At 44.2% G+C, this 17,622-nt stretch overlaps 1 protein-coding gene across 1 annotated transcript in view; it reads left to right on the top strand.

Moving 5' to 3' along the window:
• Positions 1-1,174: 1,174 nt before the first annotated feature.
• LOC126416834 (E3 ubiquitin-protein ligase MARCHF2-like) overlaps positions 1,175-17,622 on the top strand; it is a 32,978-nt gene continuing 16,530 nt past the window's right edge. Inside the window, exons 1-2 of the mRNA XM_050084717.1 lie at positions 1,175-1,263; positions 15,667-15,807. Of these exons, the coding sequence (XP_049940674.1) occupies positions 1,175-1,263; positions 15,667-15,807 (230 nt within the window). The remainder of the gene's footprint in view (positions 1,264-15,666; positions 15,808-17,622) is intronic.

The raw sequence follows: 17,622 nt of genomic DNA, 5'->3' as shown, positions 1-17,622 counted from the left end.
AGTGCTGCGGAGCCTCTGAATGAGGCTGTTCCGTGAGCTCATTTTATTGGATACATTTTCCAGGTGTCTTTTGGAGGATAATGTCCTATATAGAGTGACCCCCAGGTACTTTGGATGTGGCTGATATCGCAGTTGACTGTTGTTCATATGAACCTTCAGCTCATATCCCGCCAATCTGTTGTTCAAATGAAAACAGCTGACTTCAGTGTTGGTGGGATTTGGTATTAGCCTCCATTTGGTGAAATACTCATGCATTTTGTTTAGGTCAGTTGTGAGCATTTTTTGAGTGTCTTCAAACTGCTTGCTTTGGATATCTAGGGCCATATCATCAGCATAGCTGTACGTCCTTGAGATGGTTTCAGGCATGTCAGAGATGTAAATATTAAAGAGCATTGGTGCTAAAACTGATCCTTGAGGCACTCCATTGTTCAGTTTCCTCTGTTTGCTTATGTCATTACCCTGTATCACCTGCAAGTATCTATCCGAAAGCAAGTTGTTGATAAGTCTCAGTGTCATACGGCAGGGGATTGCTTTTATCAGTTTGCGTAGAAGTCCTTCCTTCCATACAGTGTCAGAGGCAGCTGTTAGGTCTATGAAAGCTACCGCAGTCTTTTTTTGTTTCTGAAAACCTACTTCGATATATGTCGTTAGACTTAGAACCTGGTCTGTGCAGCTCCTATTGGGTCTGAAACCTGCCTGCTCTGGTGGGATGACTTCTAGGATTAGTGGGCCCACCCTGTTAAGGAGTAGCCGTTCCAGAAGTTGTTTGTTGCAGCAGTTGAGAAGAGCGATAGGGCGGTAACTTTCGGCTTTATCTGATGGTTTGTTTGGTTTCAGCAGAGCAACTATTTTAGTAATTTTAAAAGCTTTTGACAGGCAGCCCAATGTTAGTATGCATGAGTAAAACATGGTACGGGCAATAAAGAATACAACACTCAGCCCTCTCTACAAGACACAATAACTGATCTTCACCATTCCTCGCCTCTGACTGCAGCTGCCGTCTTCTTATGGACAGTGGGAAAAGACATCGTCGGCGGGCGGTGTCCACGTACGGCCCAGTGTTGACGTTGTGACGACACTCAACACGCCGCACGTGCCACGGCACTCCATGTCCCACACCGTCACTGCTTCCCTTCCGCTTCTTGGCCGCCAACAAACTGCTGCTCGCTTCGCCATGCCACCAGGGCAATCTCGAGAGGCGGTGGCATCGAAGGCCGAGCATAGCAAGAGACCTCTAGCTGAACTGGCCACTAAAACCCTCGAGTATCCCGGAACTAACGGCAGGAAGTCCAATTGTGCCGCTCCACAAGGGCACAATTTCCTGCTCGATACTCGTCCCTCTCTCCACCGCTCCTCCACTTACCCTTAACCACACAGCAAGAGGACGATAATTGGAATGCAAAAATAAAGAACACTTAAATACAATGTAGTAACAGCTTTACAATGATCACATGCACACTCCTGCCCAAGGTTGCTTCTGTTTGGCCAGAAAACAGTATAAACAGATGGAAGTAAAGTAGAAACAATGTAAAGAATACAGAATGTAATCAAATGTAACATGCATAACGGTAGACAAAAATGTTCTCCGTATTTTTCCAACTTGACGGATTTGCACACACGCTGGTTAATGTGGTCAGTATGGGATATGAGCACCTCTTGCACTAACACAGGGCTGACAAGGTCGGGACTTGCTGTGAATGACGTCATCAGTCTCATGTTAGGCAATAACACCCATTCTTCCTGCAGAGCTGCGCGCAACGTTTGGAGAGTGGTTGGTGCCTGCTGACGAGATTCAACCCGTCTCCCTAGTGCATCCTAGACGTGCTCTAGGTCGGGCATTATCGTCCATCATCACGAAGCTTGGGACGACGGCACCTCACCACAGTCGCGCGTGAGATCCTCAGACCTCCTCACAGTACTTGACAGAAATTAAATCTTGCTAATTCACCCGTAGACTGTCAATGGCAAGGAAAGCATTTCTGAAGAAGAGAAATTTGTTAACATCGAGTATAGGTTTAAGTGTCAGGAAGTCGTTACTGAAAGTATTTGTATGGAGTGTAGACATGTATGGAAGTGAAACATGGACGATAAATAGTTTGGACAAGAAGAGAATAGAAGCTTTCGAAATGTGGTGCTACAGAAGAATGCTGAAGATTAGGTGGGTAGATAACATAACTAATGAGGAGGTATTGAATAGGATTGGGGAGAAGAGAAGTTTGTGGCACAACTTGACTAGAAGAACGGATCGGTTGGTAGGACATGTTCTGAGGCATCAAGGGATCACCAATTTGGTATTGGAGGGCAGCGTGGAGGGTAAAAATCGTAGAGGGAGACCAAGAGATGAATACACTAAGCAGATTCAGAGGGATGTAGGTTGCAGTAGGTACTGGGAGATGAAGAAGCTAGCACAGGATAGAGTAGCATGGAGAGCTGCATCGAACCAGTCTCAGGACTGAGGACCATAACAGCAACAACAACAACAGTTCACCTGTACTATTTCATGAAGAGGTGTTCGAGTGGTCAACGTAATCCCCGCCCACACCATTAGGGTTCCTCTTAGATATCGATCTCTTTCCACAATGTTTGGGTCCCGAAATCGTGTTCCGCGTGCCCTCCAGATGCGAATCAGTCGAGAATCACTTTCCAGACAAAATCGGGGCTCATCTGTGATAAGAACATTGGTCCACCGTTCGACCGTCCAGGTGGCATGCTGACGATTCCAGTCGAGACGGTCCCTTCCGCGAAGGCGCGTCTAAGGTAAACAGAGAGCGGCTCTCAAACAATGAAGGCCACTCTGCTGAAGCCTTCTGTAGACCGCTTGCCCCGACACAACACTTCCACGGGATGCTGCGAGGTCAGATGCCAGTTACAGTGCAGCAGTAAGGCGATACCGTCGTGCCCTTACAGCCAAATAATGGTTCGCTCTTTCTGATGTCACACTTGGTCGGCCCTGTTCTGGTCTCCGGGATACAGTTTCGCTTTTTATAAACAGTCACAACATCCCAGAAACAACAGAGCGATTCACATTAAGCCATCAGACCACATCAGTCTGCGACTGTCTCGCTTCGATTCTTCCTACGGCCCTTCACTGCAGAGAATCTGGTAGGCGTCTTCTCTGTGCCATACTGCTCCGTCAGTGACTGTACACAGCGATTGTGGTTATGCGACTTCCCGGCAAAAACTAGCCCGTTTGATAGGTTCAAACGGCTCTAAGCATTAAGGGACTTAACATCTCCCCCGTCCCCCGGTAGCCGAGTGGTCAGCGTGACGGAATCTCAATCCTCAGGGCCCGGGTTCGATTCCCGGCTGGGTCGGAGATTTTCTCGGCTCAGGGACTTGGTGTTGTGTTGTCCTAATCATCATCATTTCATCCCCATTTACGTGCAGGTCGCCGAAGTGCCGTCAAATCAAAACACCTGCATCAGGTGAACGGTCTACCCGACGGGAGGCCCTAGCCACACGACATTTCATTTCATCTGAGGTCATCAGTACCCTAGACTTAGAACTACTTAAACCTAACTAACCTAAGGACATCACACACATCCATGCCCGAGGCAGGATTCGAACCCGCGACCGTAGCAGGAGCGCGGTTCGAGACTGAAGCGCCTAGAACCGCTCGGCCACAGCGGGTGGCGTTTGATAGGTGCCCTGATGTCATTTCTGGCGTTCTTGTCCGTTGATTGGGATGCCTTCTTCCTTGCAGAACACGATCTTAACGACATCAGGTGACAGTCTGTATGATTATATCGTGAATCAGACATAGGACGGGGAATTTGCTTTAATTTTCGACACCAGTGTACTATAAGATCTTTCAGGTGATATGCAATTTGAACCTGCAAAATAGGTACCCTGCCTTGCTTTACCGTCACCAAGTCTTTACTTAAGGCACAAAACGGACAATTTCATAGGTCCCCTTACAGTATGGCAACAATTTTCGCGTTAACTTTCTCTGAGACCTGCTCATTTTGCCAAAATTCCTGTGGTGCATACTGTCCCGAAGTTTATATGGATTAGGACGTCTTTCCCGCCTGTAGCACCCAGTATTCTGCTGATGAAAAGCCAATATCTTTTCCAAGCTTTCCGCCTTTTCTTCATGATCTCTTTGGGGGAAATTTTAGTGGCCAACAGCTCTTTAGTAGATCTGCTCACCTTCATATGAGAATTTTGTTATTCACATGCCGTCGGTGGGGAGGCTTGCGTGCCTCAGCGATACAGATGGCCGTACCGTAGGTGCAACCACAACGGAGGGGTATCTGTTGAGAGGCCCAGACAAACATGTGGTTCCGGAAGAGGGGCAGCAGCCTTTTCAGTAGTTGCAGAGGCAACAGTCTGGATGATTGACTGATCTGGCCTTGTAACATTAACCAAAACGGCCTTGCTGTGCTGGTACTGCGAACGGCTGAAAGCAAGGGGAAACTACAGCCGTAATTTTTCCCGAGGACATGCAGCTTTACTGTATGATTAAATGATGATGGCGTCCTCTTGGGTAAAATATTCCGGAGGTAAAATAGTCCCCATTCGGATCTCCGGGCGGGGACTACTCAAGAGGACGTCGTTATCAGGAGAAAGAAAACTGGCGTTCTACGGATCGGAGCGTGGAATGTCAGATCCCTTAATCGGGCAGGTAGGTTAGAAAATTTAAAAAGGGAAATGGATAGGTTAAAGTTAGATATAGTGGGAATTAGTGAAGTTCGGTGGCAGGAGGAACAAGACTTTTGGTCAGGTGAATACAGGGTTATAAATACAAAATCAAATAGGGGTAATGCAGGAGTAGGTTTCATAATGAATAAAAAAATAGGAGTGCGGGTTAGCTACTACATGCAGCATAGTGAACGCATTATTGTGGCCAAGACAGACACAAAGCCCATGCCTACTACAGTAGTGCAAGTTTATATGGCAACTAGCTCTGCAGATGATGAAGAAATTGAAGAAATGTATGACGAGATAAAAGAAATTATTCAGGTAGTGAAGGGAGACGAAAATTTAATAGTCATGGGTGACTGGAATTCGTCAGTAGGAAAAGGGAGAGAAGGAAACATAGTAGGTGAATATGGATTGGGGGGAAGGAATGAAAGAGGAAGCCGCCTAGTAGAATTTTGCACAGACCATAACTTAATCATAGCTAACACTTGCTTCAAGAATCATAAAAGAAGGTTGTATACCTGGAAGAATCCTGGAGATACTAAAAGGTATCAGATAGATTATATAATGGTAAGACAGAGATTTAGGAACCAGGTTATAAATTGTAAGACATTTCCAGGGGTAGATGTGGATTCTGACCACAATCTATTGGTTATGAACTGCAGATTGAAACTGAAGAAACTGCAAAAAAGTGGGAATTTAAGGGGATGGGACCTGGATAAACTGAAAGAACCAGAGGTTGTAAAGTGTTTCAGGGAGAGCATAAGGGAACAATTGACAGGAATGGGGGAAAGAAATACAGTAGAAGAAGAATGGGTAGCTCTGAGGGATGAAGTAGTCAAGGCAGCAGACGATCAAATAGGTAAAAAGGCGAGGGCTAATAGAAATCCTTGGGTAACAGAAGAAATATTGAATTTAATTGATGAAAGGAGAAAATATAAAAATGCAGTGAATGAAGCAGGCAAAAATGAGATCGACAGGAAGTGCAAAATGGCTAAGCAGGGATGGCTAGAGGACAAATGTAAGGATGTAGAGACTTATCTCACGAGGGGTAAGATAGATACTGCCTACAGGAAAATTAAAGAGACCTTTGGAGAGAAGGGAACCACTTGCATGAATATCAAGAGCTCAGATGGCAACCCAGTTATAAGCAAAGAAGGGAAGGCAGAAAGGTGGAAGGAGTATATGGAGGGTTTATACAAGGGCGATGTACTTGAGGACAATATTATGGAAATGGAAGAGGATGTAGACGAAGACGAAATGACAGATAAGATACCGCGTGAAGAGCTTGACAGAGCACTGAAAGACCTGAGTCGCAACAAGGCACCGGGAGTAGACAACATTCCATTAGAACTACTGATGGCCTTGGGAAAGCCAGTCATGACAAAACTCTACCATCTGGTGAGGAAGATGTATGAGACAGGCGAAATACCCTCAGACTTCGAGAAGAATATAATAATTCCAATCCCAAAGAAAGCAGGTGTTGACAGATGTGAAAATTACCGAACTATCCGTTTAATAAGTCACAGCTGCAAAATACTAACTCGAATTCTTTACAGACGAATGGAAAAACTGGTAGAAGCGGACCTCGGGGAAGATCAGTTTGGATTCCGTAGAAATGTTGGAACACGTGAGGCAATACTAACCTTACGACTTATCTTAGAAGAAAGGTTAAGAAAAGGCAAACCTACGTTTCTAGCATTTGTAGACTTAGAGAAAGCTTTTGACAATGTTAACTGGAATACTCTCTTTCAAATTCTGAAGGTGGCAGGGGTAAAATACAGGGAGCGAAAGGCTATTTACAATTTGTACAGAAACCAGATGGCAGTTATAAGAGTCGAGGGGCATGAAAGGGAAGCAGTGGTTGGGAAAGGAGTGAGACAGGGTTGTAGCCTCTCCCCGATGTTATTCAATCTGTATATTGAGCAAGCAGTAAAGGAAACAAAAAAAAAAAAAATTCGGAGTAGGTATTAAAATTAATGGAGAAGAAGTAAAAACTTTGAGATTTGCCGATGACATTGTAATTCTGTCAGAGACAGCAAAGGACTTGGAAGAGCAGTTGAACGGAATGGACAGTGTCTTGAAAGGAGGATATAAGATGAACATCAACAAAAGCAAAACGAGGATAATGGAATGTAGTCAAATTAAATCGGGTGATGCTGAGGTGATTAGATTAGGAGATGAGACACTTAAAGTAGTAAAGGAGTTTTGCTATTTAGGGAGTAAAATAACTGATGATGGTCGAAGTAGAGAGGATATAAAATGTAGACTGGCAATGGCAAGGAAATCGTTTCTGAAGAAGAGTAATTTGTTAACGTCGGGTATAGATTTAAGTGTCATGAAGTCGTTTCTGAAAGTATTTGTATGGAGTGTAGCCATGTATGGAAGTGATACATGGACGATAACTAGTGTGGACAAGAAGAGAATAGAAGGTTTCGAAATGTGGTGCTACAGAAGAATGCTGAAGATAAGGTGGGTAGATCACGTAACTAATGAGGAGGTATTGAATAGGATTGGGGAGAAGAGAAGTTTGTGGCGCAACTTGACTAGAAGAAGGGATCGGTTGGTAGGACATGTTTTGAGGCATCAAGGGATCACAAATTTAGCATTGGAGGGGAGCGTGGAGGGTAAAAATCGTAGAGGGAGACCAAGAGATGAATACACCAAGCAGATTCAGAAGGATGTAGGCTGCAGTAGGTACTGGGAGATGAAGAAGCTTGCACAGGATAGAGTAGCATGGAGTGCTGCATCAAACCAGTCTCAACAACAACGAAACTTGCTCACGTTTTATAAATGTTGAGAGTGTGTGGTGCCACAAAATACAAAATGATGTGTTGAATCAGTTTCAAGAGAATTGAACGAAACTCAGATAATGTGCGCACAAAAATGTGTTAAATTCAAATTGCATAACATAAATACAAGACATTTTTTGATTTGTTATTTCGTCCCCCTCAGGTGGGCTGCCAGCGATATAATATCGCGCTTTTCAGCCTAGAGCATTTACAAAAATTCGTGAGGAAATGCCAAAACATATTTATGGATGCAAAAATTTTAAAAGATTTTAAAATTCAATGTAGAAGTAATTACGGAGTGGTTTTCTTCGTTTAAATTTTAAAAAGGAAAAGGGGGAGTCTTGATGAGGAGTGGCAATAGGTGGGGAAAGCTATAGCTGGTACAATGGGTAAATATCGGAGCAGATTTTATTACCTGACAGAGCGAGCCTGCTGCGTTGGATTAGTGTATGGGGTGCGTCTAGGTGCAGTGACTGTGGGACGTGTTTGTAAAGGCGCAGCAGCATAACAGGATCGATGATTAGAGGGGAGACAATGGGGTGATTGGACTCTAGATTTTGGGTAGTACAGAAGATGGGGATGTGTCAGATGCGGGTGAGATGAGAAGCTGACGAGATGATCGAGACGGTGAGTACCGGGTTCGAGGATTTGGAGGGACTTACACAGCTTAGGCGGGTTGAATACCCATGTAACATCTCTATAGCAAAGGATGGATCGGATCGTGTTCTGTAGATGTGGAGAATAATCGAGGGGTGTAATCCCCAAGTTCGGCCTGTTAGTAGATTCAGTGTAGCTGTTGGATGGTCAGTAGCTGACATTACTATGTTAGTTTCTGGTCGATGGTTAGTCTAGTACATTTTAGTGTGTCGGTTAACTGGGTATCCTTGATATCAGTTTGTCGTAGAGTCTTAGAACATAACACGAGTTTAAACATAGTGAGATATTTCGAACAGAACGACTTCCTCTATGCCAACCAGTGGATTTCGAAAAACATAGATCTCGTGAGAGGCATCTATCACTTTCCTTACATGATGTCCTGAAATCCATGTATCAAGGCAGTCGGACAGATGCAGTATTTCTCGATTTCCGATAAGCGTTTTACTTAATATCGCAGATAGGTTTATCAAAATTTTGATCGGATGGGGTGTCAGGAGAAATCTGTGAGTGGATTGAAGAGTCTTCCTAGGGAGGACGCAGCATGTTACCTTTCAGCGAGAGTCATCGACAGATTTAGAAGTAACTTTGGTTGTACCACAGGGTAGTGTGTTGGGTCCCTTGCTGTTTTTGTTGCATATTAATGACCTTGCAGACGATAATAATAGTAACCTCAGGGTTTCCGCAGATGACGCAGTTAACCACAGTACAGTCTGAAAGACACTACAGAAATATTCAGTCAGACCTTGATAAGATTCCAAAGTGGTGTAAAGATTGGTAACTTGCTTTAAATATTCAGAAATGTAAAATTATGCACTTCACAAAACGAAAAAAAAAACATAGTATCCTGTGAATATAACATCTGTTGGGATCATTAAACTCATACAGATACTATTTTAAATGATGCATAACTGTGCTGTCTGTAATAACGTTATTTTATTTTGCTACCTTTTTCGATTCCGAACCATCATCAACAGCAGGAAAGTTATCACAGATGCATCACAAGTCATACGTACTTTAACGTAAGTTACCATAACTTATGTTAAAGCACGTATGGCATGTGATGCATCTGTGAAAATTTTCCTGCGGTTGATGATGGTTCAAAAGCAAAACCGGTGGCAAAATAAAATAACACTGTTACAGAGAGCACAATGTTTTGCATTTTTGTTTTAAATTTGCGCAACCTGTTGACCATAGCCTAAGCAAGAAGTTAACACAAATACCTGGCTGTAACGCTTTGTAGAGACATGAAACGGAACGATTACATAGGATCTAAACTAGAAAACTGAACTCCATCGGACCAAGTCTCGGAAGACCCCCACGGTACTGACCGACTGCCGAGTCACCTTCAGCCCTTAGGCGTCGCTGGAAGCGTATGTGGCGGGGAGTGTGATCAGCACACCGCTCTCCCGGCCGTTGTCAGTTTTGATGACCGCAGTCGCTACTTCTCAATCAAGTAGCCCCTCAGTTTGCCTCACAAGGGCTGAGTGCACCCCGCTTGCGAACAGCGCTCGGCAGACCGGATGGTCACCCACCCAAGGGCTAGCCATGCCTGACAGCACATAACTTCGGTGATCTGACGGGAACCGGTGTTACCATTGCGACAAGGCCGTTGGCACGTCACATAGGTTCGAGAGGATGTTGAATGTACACAGAGAAGGACAGCACGAATGGTCACAGGTTTGTTTGGCCCATGGGAGAGTATCACTGAAATCTTGCAAGAGTTGCGCTGGCAGACTCTTTAAGATGGACAGAACCTATCCCGAGAAAGTCTACTAGCAAAGCATCAAGAGTCGACTCTAGAAAGATACTACAGTCCCCTAAATATCGCTCCCATAGCAGTCATGAAAATAAGATTAGATTAACTACAATACACACAAAGACATTCAAACACTCATTCTCATCGTGCTCCATACTTGAATGGAACGGAAAAATGTCCTATAATTGGTGCAAGAGACGTATCCTCCGCCACGCACCTCACAGTGGTTTGACGAGTGTAGATGCTGATGTAGATGTCGAATATTAAAACACAATTTCGAGTGGGCCACGTTGTAAAACGAGTTATAAAACAAAGGTACTATTTCACCTTTATCACACACGTCTGTAGAATTGACCACGACGCTAAAATGAGAGAAATTCAAGTTCTTACTCCAAGGTAATTACGATATTACTTCCCCATAATATCGGCGAACGAAACAAGAAGAGGCGAAAATGGCAATGATGCGCGAACAAGGGAAGTAAGTGACCTCGAATGCTCAGAACCGCACCAGAATGTGCTTAGAATATAAATCGTTGATCTCATTCATGAAAACTACACCTACGAGACACATTTGAAACAGCACCTATTGCCGGCCGAAGTGGCCGAGCGGTTCTAGGCGCTACAGTCTGGAACCGCGCGACCGCTACGGTCGCAGGTTCGAATCCTGCCTCGGGCATGGTTGTGTGTGATGTCCTTAGGTTAGTTAGGTTTAAGTAGTTCTAAGAGCTAGGGGAATGATGACCGCAGAAGTTAAGTCCCATAGTGCTCAGAGCCATTTGAACCATTTGAACCACAGCACCTATTCAGCGATTAAGACAGGAACTTTGGTATCGCGAAGAAAAAGGTGTCGATAAAGAGGAAAAATTATTTTTTCACTGTCCTGACTTCCTGCCATATTTTGCTTGAAATAATTATGCTAAGTGGACAACAAACTTTTTATACTGACCCGCTAATGTTGCACAGCTACTGAGTCTCCACAAGGCTGGTCACGGATTCAACGAAGCGGTCAAAGCAAAGAGGAATGGAACAGAGTCCACATTTATCTGCAGCCATTCTTCACTAATAAAATTATACACTACTGGCCATTAAAATTGCTACACCAAGAAGAAATGCAGATGATAAACGGGTATTCATTGGACAAATATATTATACTAGAACTGACATGTGATTACATTTTCACGCAATTTGGGTGCATAGATTCTGAGAAATCAGTACCCAGAACAACCACATCTGCCCGCAATAACGGCCTGGACACGCCTGGGTATTGAGTCAAACAGAGCTTGGATGACGTGTGCAGGTACAGCTGCCCCTACAGCTTCAACACGATACCACAGTTCATCAAGAGTAGTGACTGGCGTATTGTGACGAGCCAGTTGTTCGGCCACCATTGACCAGACGTTTTCAATTGGTGCCGCGCGGGATTAGCCGAGCGGTCTTAGGTGCTGCAGTCATGGACTGTGTGGCTGGTCCCGGCGGAGGTTCGAGTCCTCCCACGGGCATGGGTGTGTGTGTTTGTCTTAGGATAATTTAAGTTAAGTAGTATGTAAGCTTAGGGACTGATGACCTTGAAAGTTAAGTCTCATAAGATTTCACACACATTAAAAAAAAATTTCAATTGGTGAGAGGTCTGCAGAATGTGCTGGCCACGGCAGCAGTCGACCATTTTCTGTATCCAGAAAGGCCCGTACAGGACCTGCAACATGCGGTCGTGCATTATCCTGCTGAAACGTAGGGTTTCGCAGGGATTGAATGAAGGGTAGAGCCAAGGGTCGCAACACATCTGAAATGTATCGTCCACTGTTCAAAGTGCCGTCGACGCGAACAAGAGGTGACCGTGACGTGTAACCAATGGCACCCCATACCATCACGCCGGGTGATACGCCAGTATGGCGATGACGAGTACACCCTTCCAATGTGCGTTCACCGTAATGTCGCCAAAAACGGATGCGACCATCATGATGCTGTAAACAGAGCCTCGATTCATCCGAATAAATGGCGTTTTGCCATTCGTGCACCCAGGTCCGTCGTTGAGTACACCATCGCAGGCGCTCCTGTCTCTGATGCATCGTCAAGGGTAACCGCAGTCATGGTCTCCGAGCTGATAGTCCATACTGCTGCAAACGTCGCCGAACTATTCGTGCAGATGGTTGTTGTATGCAAACGTCCCCATCTGTTGACCCGGGGATCGAAACGTGGCTGCATGATCCGTTACAGCCATGCGTATAAGATGCCTGTCATCTCGACGGCTAGTGATACGAGGCCGTTGGGATCCAGCAAGGCGTTCCTTATTACCCTCCTGAACCCACCGATTCCATATTGTGCTAACAGTCATTGGATCTCAAACAAAGCGAGCAGAAATGTCGCGATATGATAAACCGCAATCGCGATAGGCTTCAACCCGACCTTTATCAAAGTCGGAAACGTGATGGTACGCATTTCATCTCCTTACCCCAGGCATCACAACAACGTTTCACCAGGCAACGCCGGTCAGCTGTTGTTTGTGTATGAGAAATCGGTTGGAAACTTTCCTCATGTCAGCACGTTGTAGGTGTCGCCACCGGCGCCTACCTTGTGTGAATGCTCTGAAAAGCTAATCATTTGCATATCACAGCATCTTCTTCCTGTCGGTTAAATTTCGCGTCTGTAGCACGTCATCTTCGTGGTGTAGCAATTTTAATGGCCAGTAGTGTACCTTCATCAAGCTGTCTAGTCGGTGGAAGAACATGGGGCCCAATCAAGACATCACCAACAATGCCTGCCCAAACGTTCACAGAAAATCTGTGTTGATGACGTGGTTGCACAATTGCGTGCGGATTCTCGTCAGCCCACACATGTTGATTGTGAAAATTTACAATTTGATCACGTTGGAATGAAGCCTCATCCGTAAAGAGAACATTTGCACTGAAATGAGGATTGACACTTGTTGGATGAACCATTCGCAGATGTGCACCCGTGGAGGCCAATCAGCTGCTGATAGTACCTGCACACGCTGTACATGGTATGGAAACAACTCTCGGTAAAGTGACGTGGTCAACGTTACCTTGTACAGCAGCAACTTCTCTGACGCTGACATTAGGGTTATCGTCAACTGCACGAAGAATTGCCTCGTCCACTGCAGGTGTCCTCGTCGTTCTAGGTCTTCACCTGTCGCGAGTCATAGGCTGGAATGTTTCGTGCCCCCTAAAACGCCGATCAATTGCTTCGAACGTCTTCCTGTCGGGACACCTTCGTTCTGGAAATCTGTCTCGATACAGACGTACCGCGCCACGGCTATTGCCCCGTGCTAATCCATACATCAAATGGGAATCTGCCAACTCCGCATTTGTAAACATTGCGCTGACTGCAAAACTACGTTCGTGATGAACACTAACCTGTTGATGCTACGTACTGATGTGCTTGATGCTAGTATTGTAGAGTAATGAGTCGCATGTCAACACAAGCACCGAAGTCAACATTACCTTCCTTCAATTGGGCCAACTGGCGGTGAATAGAGGAAGTACAATACATACTGACGAAACTAAAATGAGCTCTAACATGGAAATTAAGCGTTTCCGGACACATGTCCACATAACATCTTTTCTTTATTTGTGTGTGAGGAATGTTCCCTGAAAGTTTGGCCGTACTTTTTGGAACACCCTGTATTTAACGTAGGTTGCACAACGGCGCAGAGAGTTCCGTGTGTTTCACTTTGGTAACGTCTGATGATAAAATTACGGTGGTGTAAGTTTACCTGTGATGTTTCATATTGTTGCTTCACAAACGCAACGATCCTCTCCATGCTATTGGCTAATGAAGTACACATGTAAAGGTTGGAAAATTTTCCTTGTCTTCAATGTGGTTTTGGTCCTATTATACCGATATTTTGTTTCTTCGCGTTACCAAAGTTCCTCACTTTGACCTGTAATAAATTATCATTTAAATGTCCCTCGTGGTGAGACGCACAGTTTTGCATACGAAAGGCTCGTACCATTGATTTGAGACGAGCAGCTCATATTCTGAGCAGATTTTCACGCGGTTCTGAGTGTTCGAGGTCTCGCACTTACCTTGTAAGTGTCGTCCTCTGCTTGGTTTGTGGAGTACAGGTAGAGGTACCTGTTATCCAGGTACAATGCCTGACCTATGACACTGCTGCTAGCGATGGTCTAATGTATGTGTTAGTGCAGAAATGACGTCTTGTAACACTGTAAGTTCCCGTTTAATTTATTCTTTAATGTGCGACCAGTTCCCATCAAGCATCATTATCCAGCACAATTTCTATTGACAACAAGAGTTACTTAAAAACGTAAAAAAATTCATTGAGGAAAATACATTTATAAAGTTTGGTCATGCAGGGGTAGATGCATGGATGTTTTTGAAATTGCGTTTTTTTAGGTTTATATGTAACTCCTGCTGTGAATAGAAAGCTTTGCTAGATAATGGTGTCTGATCGAAAATCGGTGCACATTAAAGAAGAAACCAAACATGATGTCATTTCTACACTTTATCAAAGCTGCGAATATGCAGTCTAGGAAGAACAATGTATGTCCACTGCCTCGACACTAAACGGTCAACTTGGTGTCAAACTTGTACGAAAACATGATATCGGTTGCCCCGCTACAAACCTGAAAACGTATTGTCGGTAATTTCCAAGAATGATTGCCTATTGAACGCATGGGCTCCTAACGATATATATCGAACGTGCGACTCGATGTCGACCGTATGATTCTGGTGGCTTGAATTATGGTAAATATGTAGTGCGTTGCCAGGGGGACATATTTTATCGTTTCCGGTGTGAATAGCAATAAGCGAAAGTGTTGCAGTTTCGAGTGCCGAGAGCATCACATGACGAAATGTAATTCCTCGTTTATAAAGTGTGGAAAGTTATATCTGTTCTGATATATATATTTCTACAACTTACGGTTGCCTGGAAAAATTGACCCTACTGATATTGTCCTGCTATCTCTGACTGACATGGCAAAAGTGTACCTAGGTTATGGGAAAAAGAATTGCTCGTTCTTTCATTTGTTATTAACTATAAGTTAATAAACATTCGTCTCTTGTCGTTGCTCTAGTCAATATCCATAACTAGCGCGATCAGTGTCGTGTGGTCGACATCGAGTGGCACGTTCGATATATATCGTTAGGAGCCCACGCGTTCGACAGGCAATCATTCTTGGAAATTACCATGTTACGTGATATCATTTCTACAATTTATCAAAGCTGCGAATATGCAGTAGAGGAAGAATAATGTATGTCCACTGCCTCGACACTAAACGGATTCCTTGGTGTCAAACCGTTGTACGAAAACATAATATCGGTTGCCCCGCTACAAACCTGAAAACGTAATGTCTCTTAACCGAAAGCGGGAAATAGCCACAGAAGTCGCACGGAGATTGCTAACCGATTGCAAAATTATCTTTGTCTCTGCCCGACCAGCACGGAATAAAGAGCGACGGTTACATCTGCGACTCCAAGCAGACGAATTCACCTTTTCGGAATGATATTAGCGAAATCCACGGAATCGGGGTTGGAAATTGAAATCGTAATAAGGAAGTGAATGGGAATAAAAATTGCCGCGGTCTGGAGTACTTGCAAGTAAACAACGAAGCGCATCTCCTCTCGGAAAATTCGAAATTGGAGAAGAGTGAGGTGAGAGGGTGGAGTGATGCTGTCGCTGCCGGAGAGGGCGGATTCGACGGAGGAGGAGCAGCAGCAGCAGCCGCCGGCGGAGGAGGAGCCGGGGGCGGCGCCGGCGCCGGGGGCGGAGGCGGAGGTGCCGGCGCCGGGGGCGGCGGAGGCGGAGGACGCGAGTCGCGGCGCGCCGGCGCTGCTGACCTGCAGCAGCGGCGAGCTGTCCCGCAGCTGCCGCATCTGCCTCATGGGCGACAACGGGGAGCCTCTGGTGTCGCCGTGCAAGTGCCGCGGCTCCATGGGCATGGTGCACCTCTCCTGTCTCGAGCGGTGGCTCAGCCAGCACTCCAGGTAGGCTCGCGTCGCCAGCCCCTGCCACAAGTGTTTGCTTTCAGCCGGTGGACGCTGTCGGACGGCGTGGTGCTTGCGAAATTACAGTATATAGGACAGGGAGGACATTGCGGTAGTAGCTGTCGGCTTTCATCACTGGCGTAGTTAACGCTGGACAAACGATGTGAGGGACATGGCAACTAAAACGTCATATGGTTGACGATATTTTGAAACATAAATAACGCAAGTGGGCTGATATGAAACTTTCTGGAAGATTAAAACTGTGTGCCGGACCGAGACTCGAACTCGGGACCTTTGCCTTTCGCGGGCAAGTGCTCTACCAACTGTGCTACCCAAGCACGACTCACGCCCCGGGGCGTCGTGAGTCGTGCTTGGGTAGCTCAGTTGGTAGAGCACTTGCCCGCGAAAGGCAAAGGTCCCGAGTTCGAGTCTCGGTCCGGCACACAGTTTTAATCTGCCAGGAAGTTTTATATCAGCGCACACTCCGCTGCAGAGTGAAAATCTCATTCTGGATAAATAACGCAAATAATTTTGATTTTGAGAAGTTATTATATTGGGCGAAAAATAGTTGTAATTATAACTATTACAATCAATCACATATATTATAAATTCTTCGCAACTGCAGATCGAAATTTTTATTTTTATTTATGCACCCAGACGCGTTTCGCCTCTCTTACAAGGCATCTTCAGTGGGTGTCCTGAAATATTACGTGATTTGTCCCTTTTTACACATACGTTATGGTTTCACATATAGGTTATACATTTAAAAACAGTTCCTAAACTTTTTTTTTATGAAATGGAAAGGTACTTACAGGTAACTTCTAATTCATTGCATCTAAGCAAACTGCTTTTTCTCATTTGGCAACCAGGTGGACATCTTACAGTTCACTTTCAGTTCACTGTTTACATTACGCATCACTGTAGCAGCCATCTTTTTAATTGACAGTTTCACTTGTTTTTCTAAGTGTCACCAAGAACCTCAGTTTTCTGCATTCAATTGCATTCAATTGTTTCGTGAACGTGTGTGTGTGTGTTTTAGAGAGGGAGAGCAATTTCTTATTTTTTATAATAAAATAAAAATTATTTATTTTATTTTTATTACTATTTTTATTCATTTATTTATTCTTAAAAATAATTATTATTATTACTATTTTTGAGAATAAATAAATGAAAATAATAATAATAATAATAATTATTATTATTATATTTTCCTGTATATACTTATGAGAGGAATCAGGTGTGTAAAATAGTAATAAAAATAAAATAAATAATTTTTATTTTGTTATAAAAAATAAGAAATTGTTCTCCCTCTCTAATACACACACACACACACACACACACACACACACACATACATACACACATTCACAAATAGTTGAATGCAGAAAACTGAGGTTCTTGGTAACACTTACAACAACAAATGAAACTCTCTATTAAAAAGATGGCAGTTACAGTGATGTGTAATATAAACAGTGAACTGAAAGTGAACTGTAAGATGTCCACCTGGTTGCCAGATGAGAAAAAGCAGTTTGCTTATATGCAATGAATTAGAAGTTATCTGTACGTACCTTTACATTTCATAAAAAACCGTTAAGGAACTGCTTTTAAATCTATAACCTAGATGTGAAACCATAACCTACGTGCAAAAATGGACAAATCACGTAATATTTCAGGACATCCACTGAAGATACATTCTAAAAAAGTCGAAACGCGTCTGGATGCATAAATAAAAATAAAAATCTCGATGTGCAGCATGCAAAAAACGCATTTTTTTAAACAACTGCAATTTATATACAGCTGCTGCGAAAATTGTCA

This window comes from Schistocerca serialis, chromosome 8 (assembly GCF_023864345.2).
Source record: "Schistocerca serialis cubense isolate TAMUIC-IGC-003099 chromosome 8, iqSchSeri2.2, whole genome shotgun sequence".
NCBI lineage: Eukaryota > Metazoa > Arthropoda > Insecta > Orthoptera > Acrididae > Schistocerca > Schistocerca serialis.
This window is presented reverse-complemented; position numbering and strand designations above follow the sequence as displayed.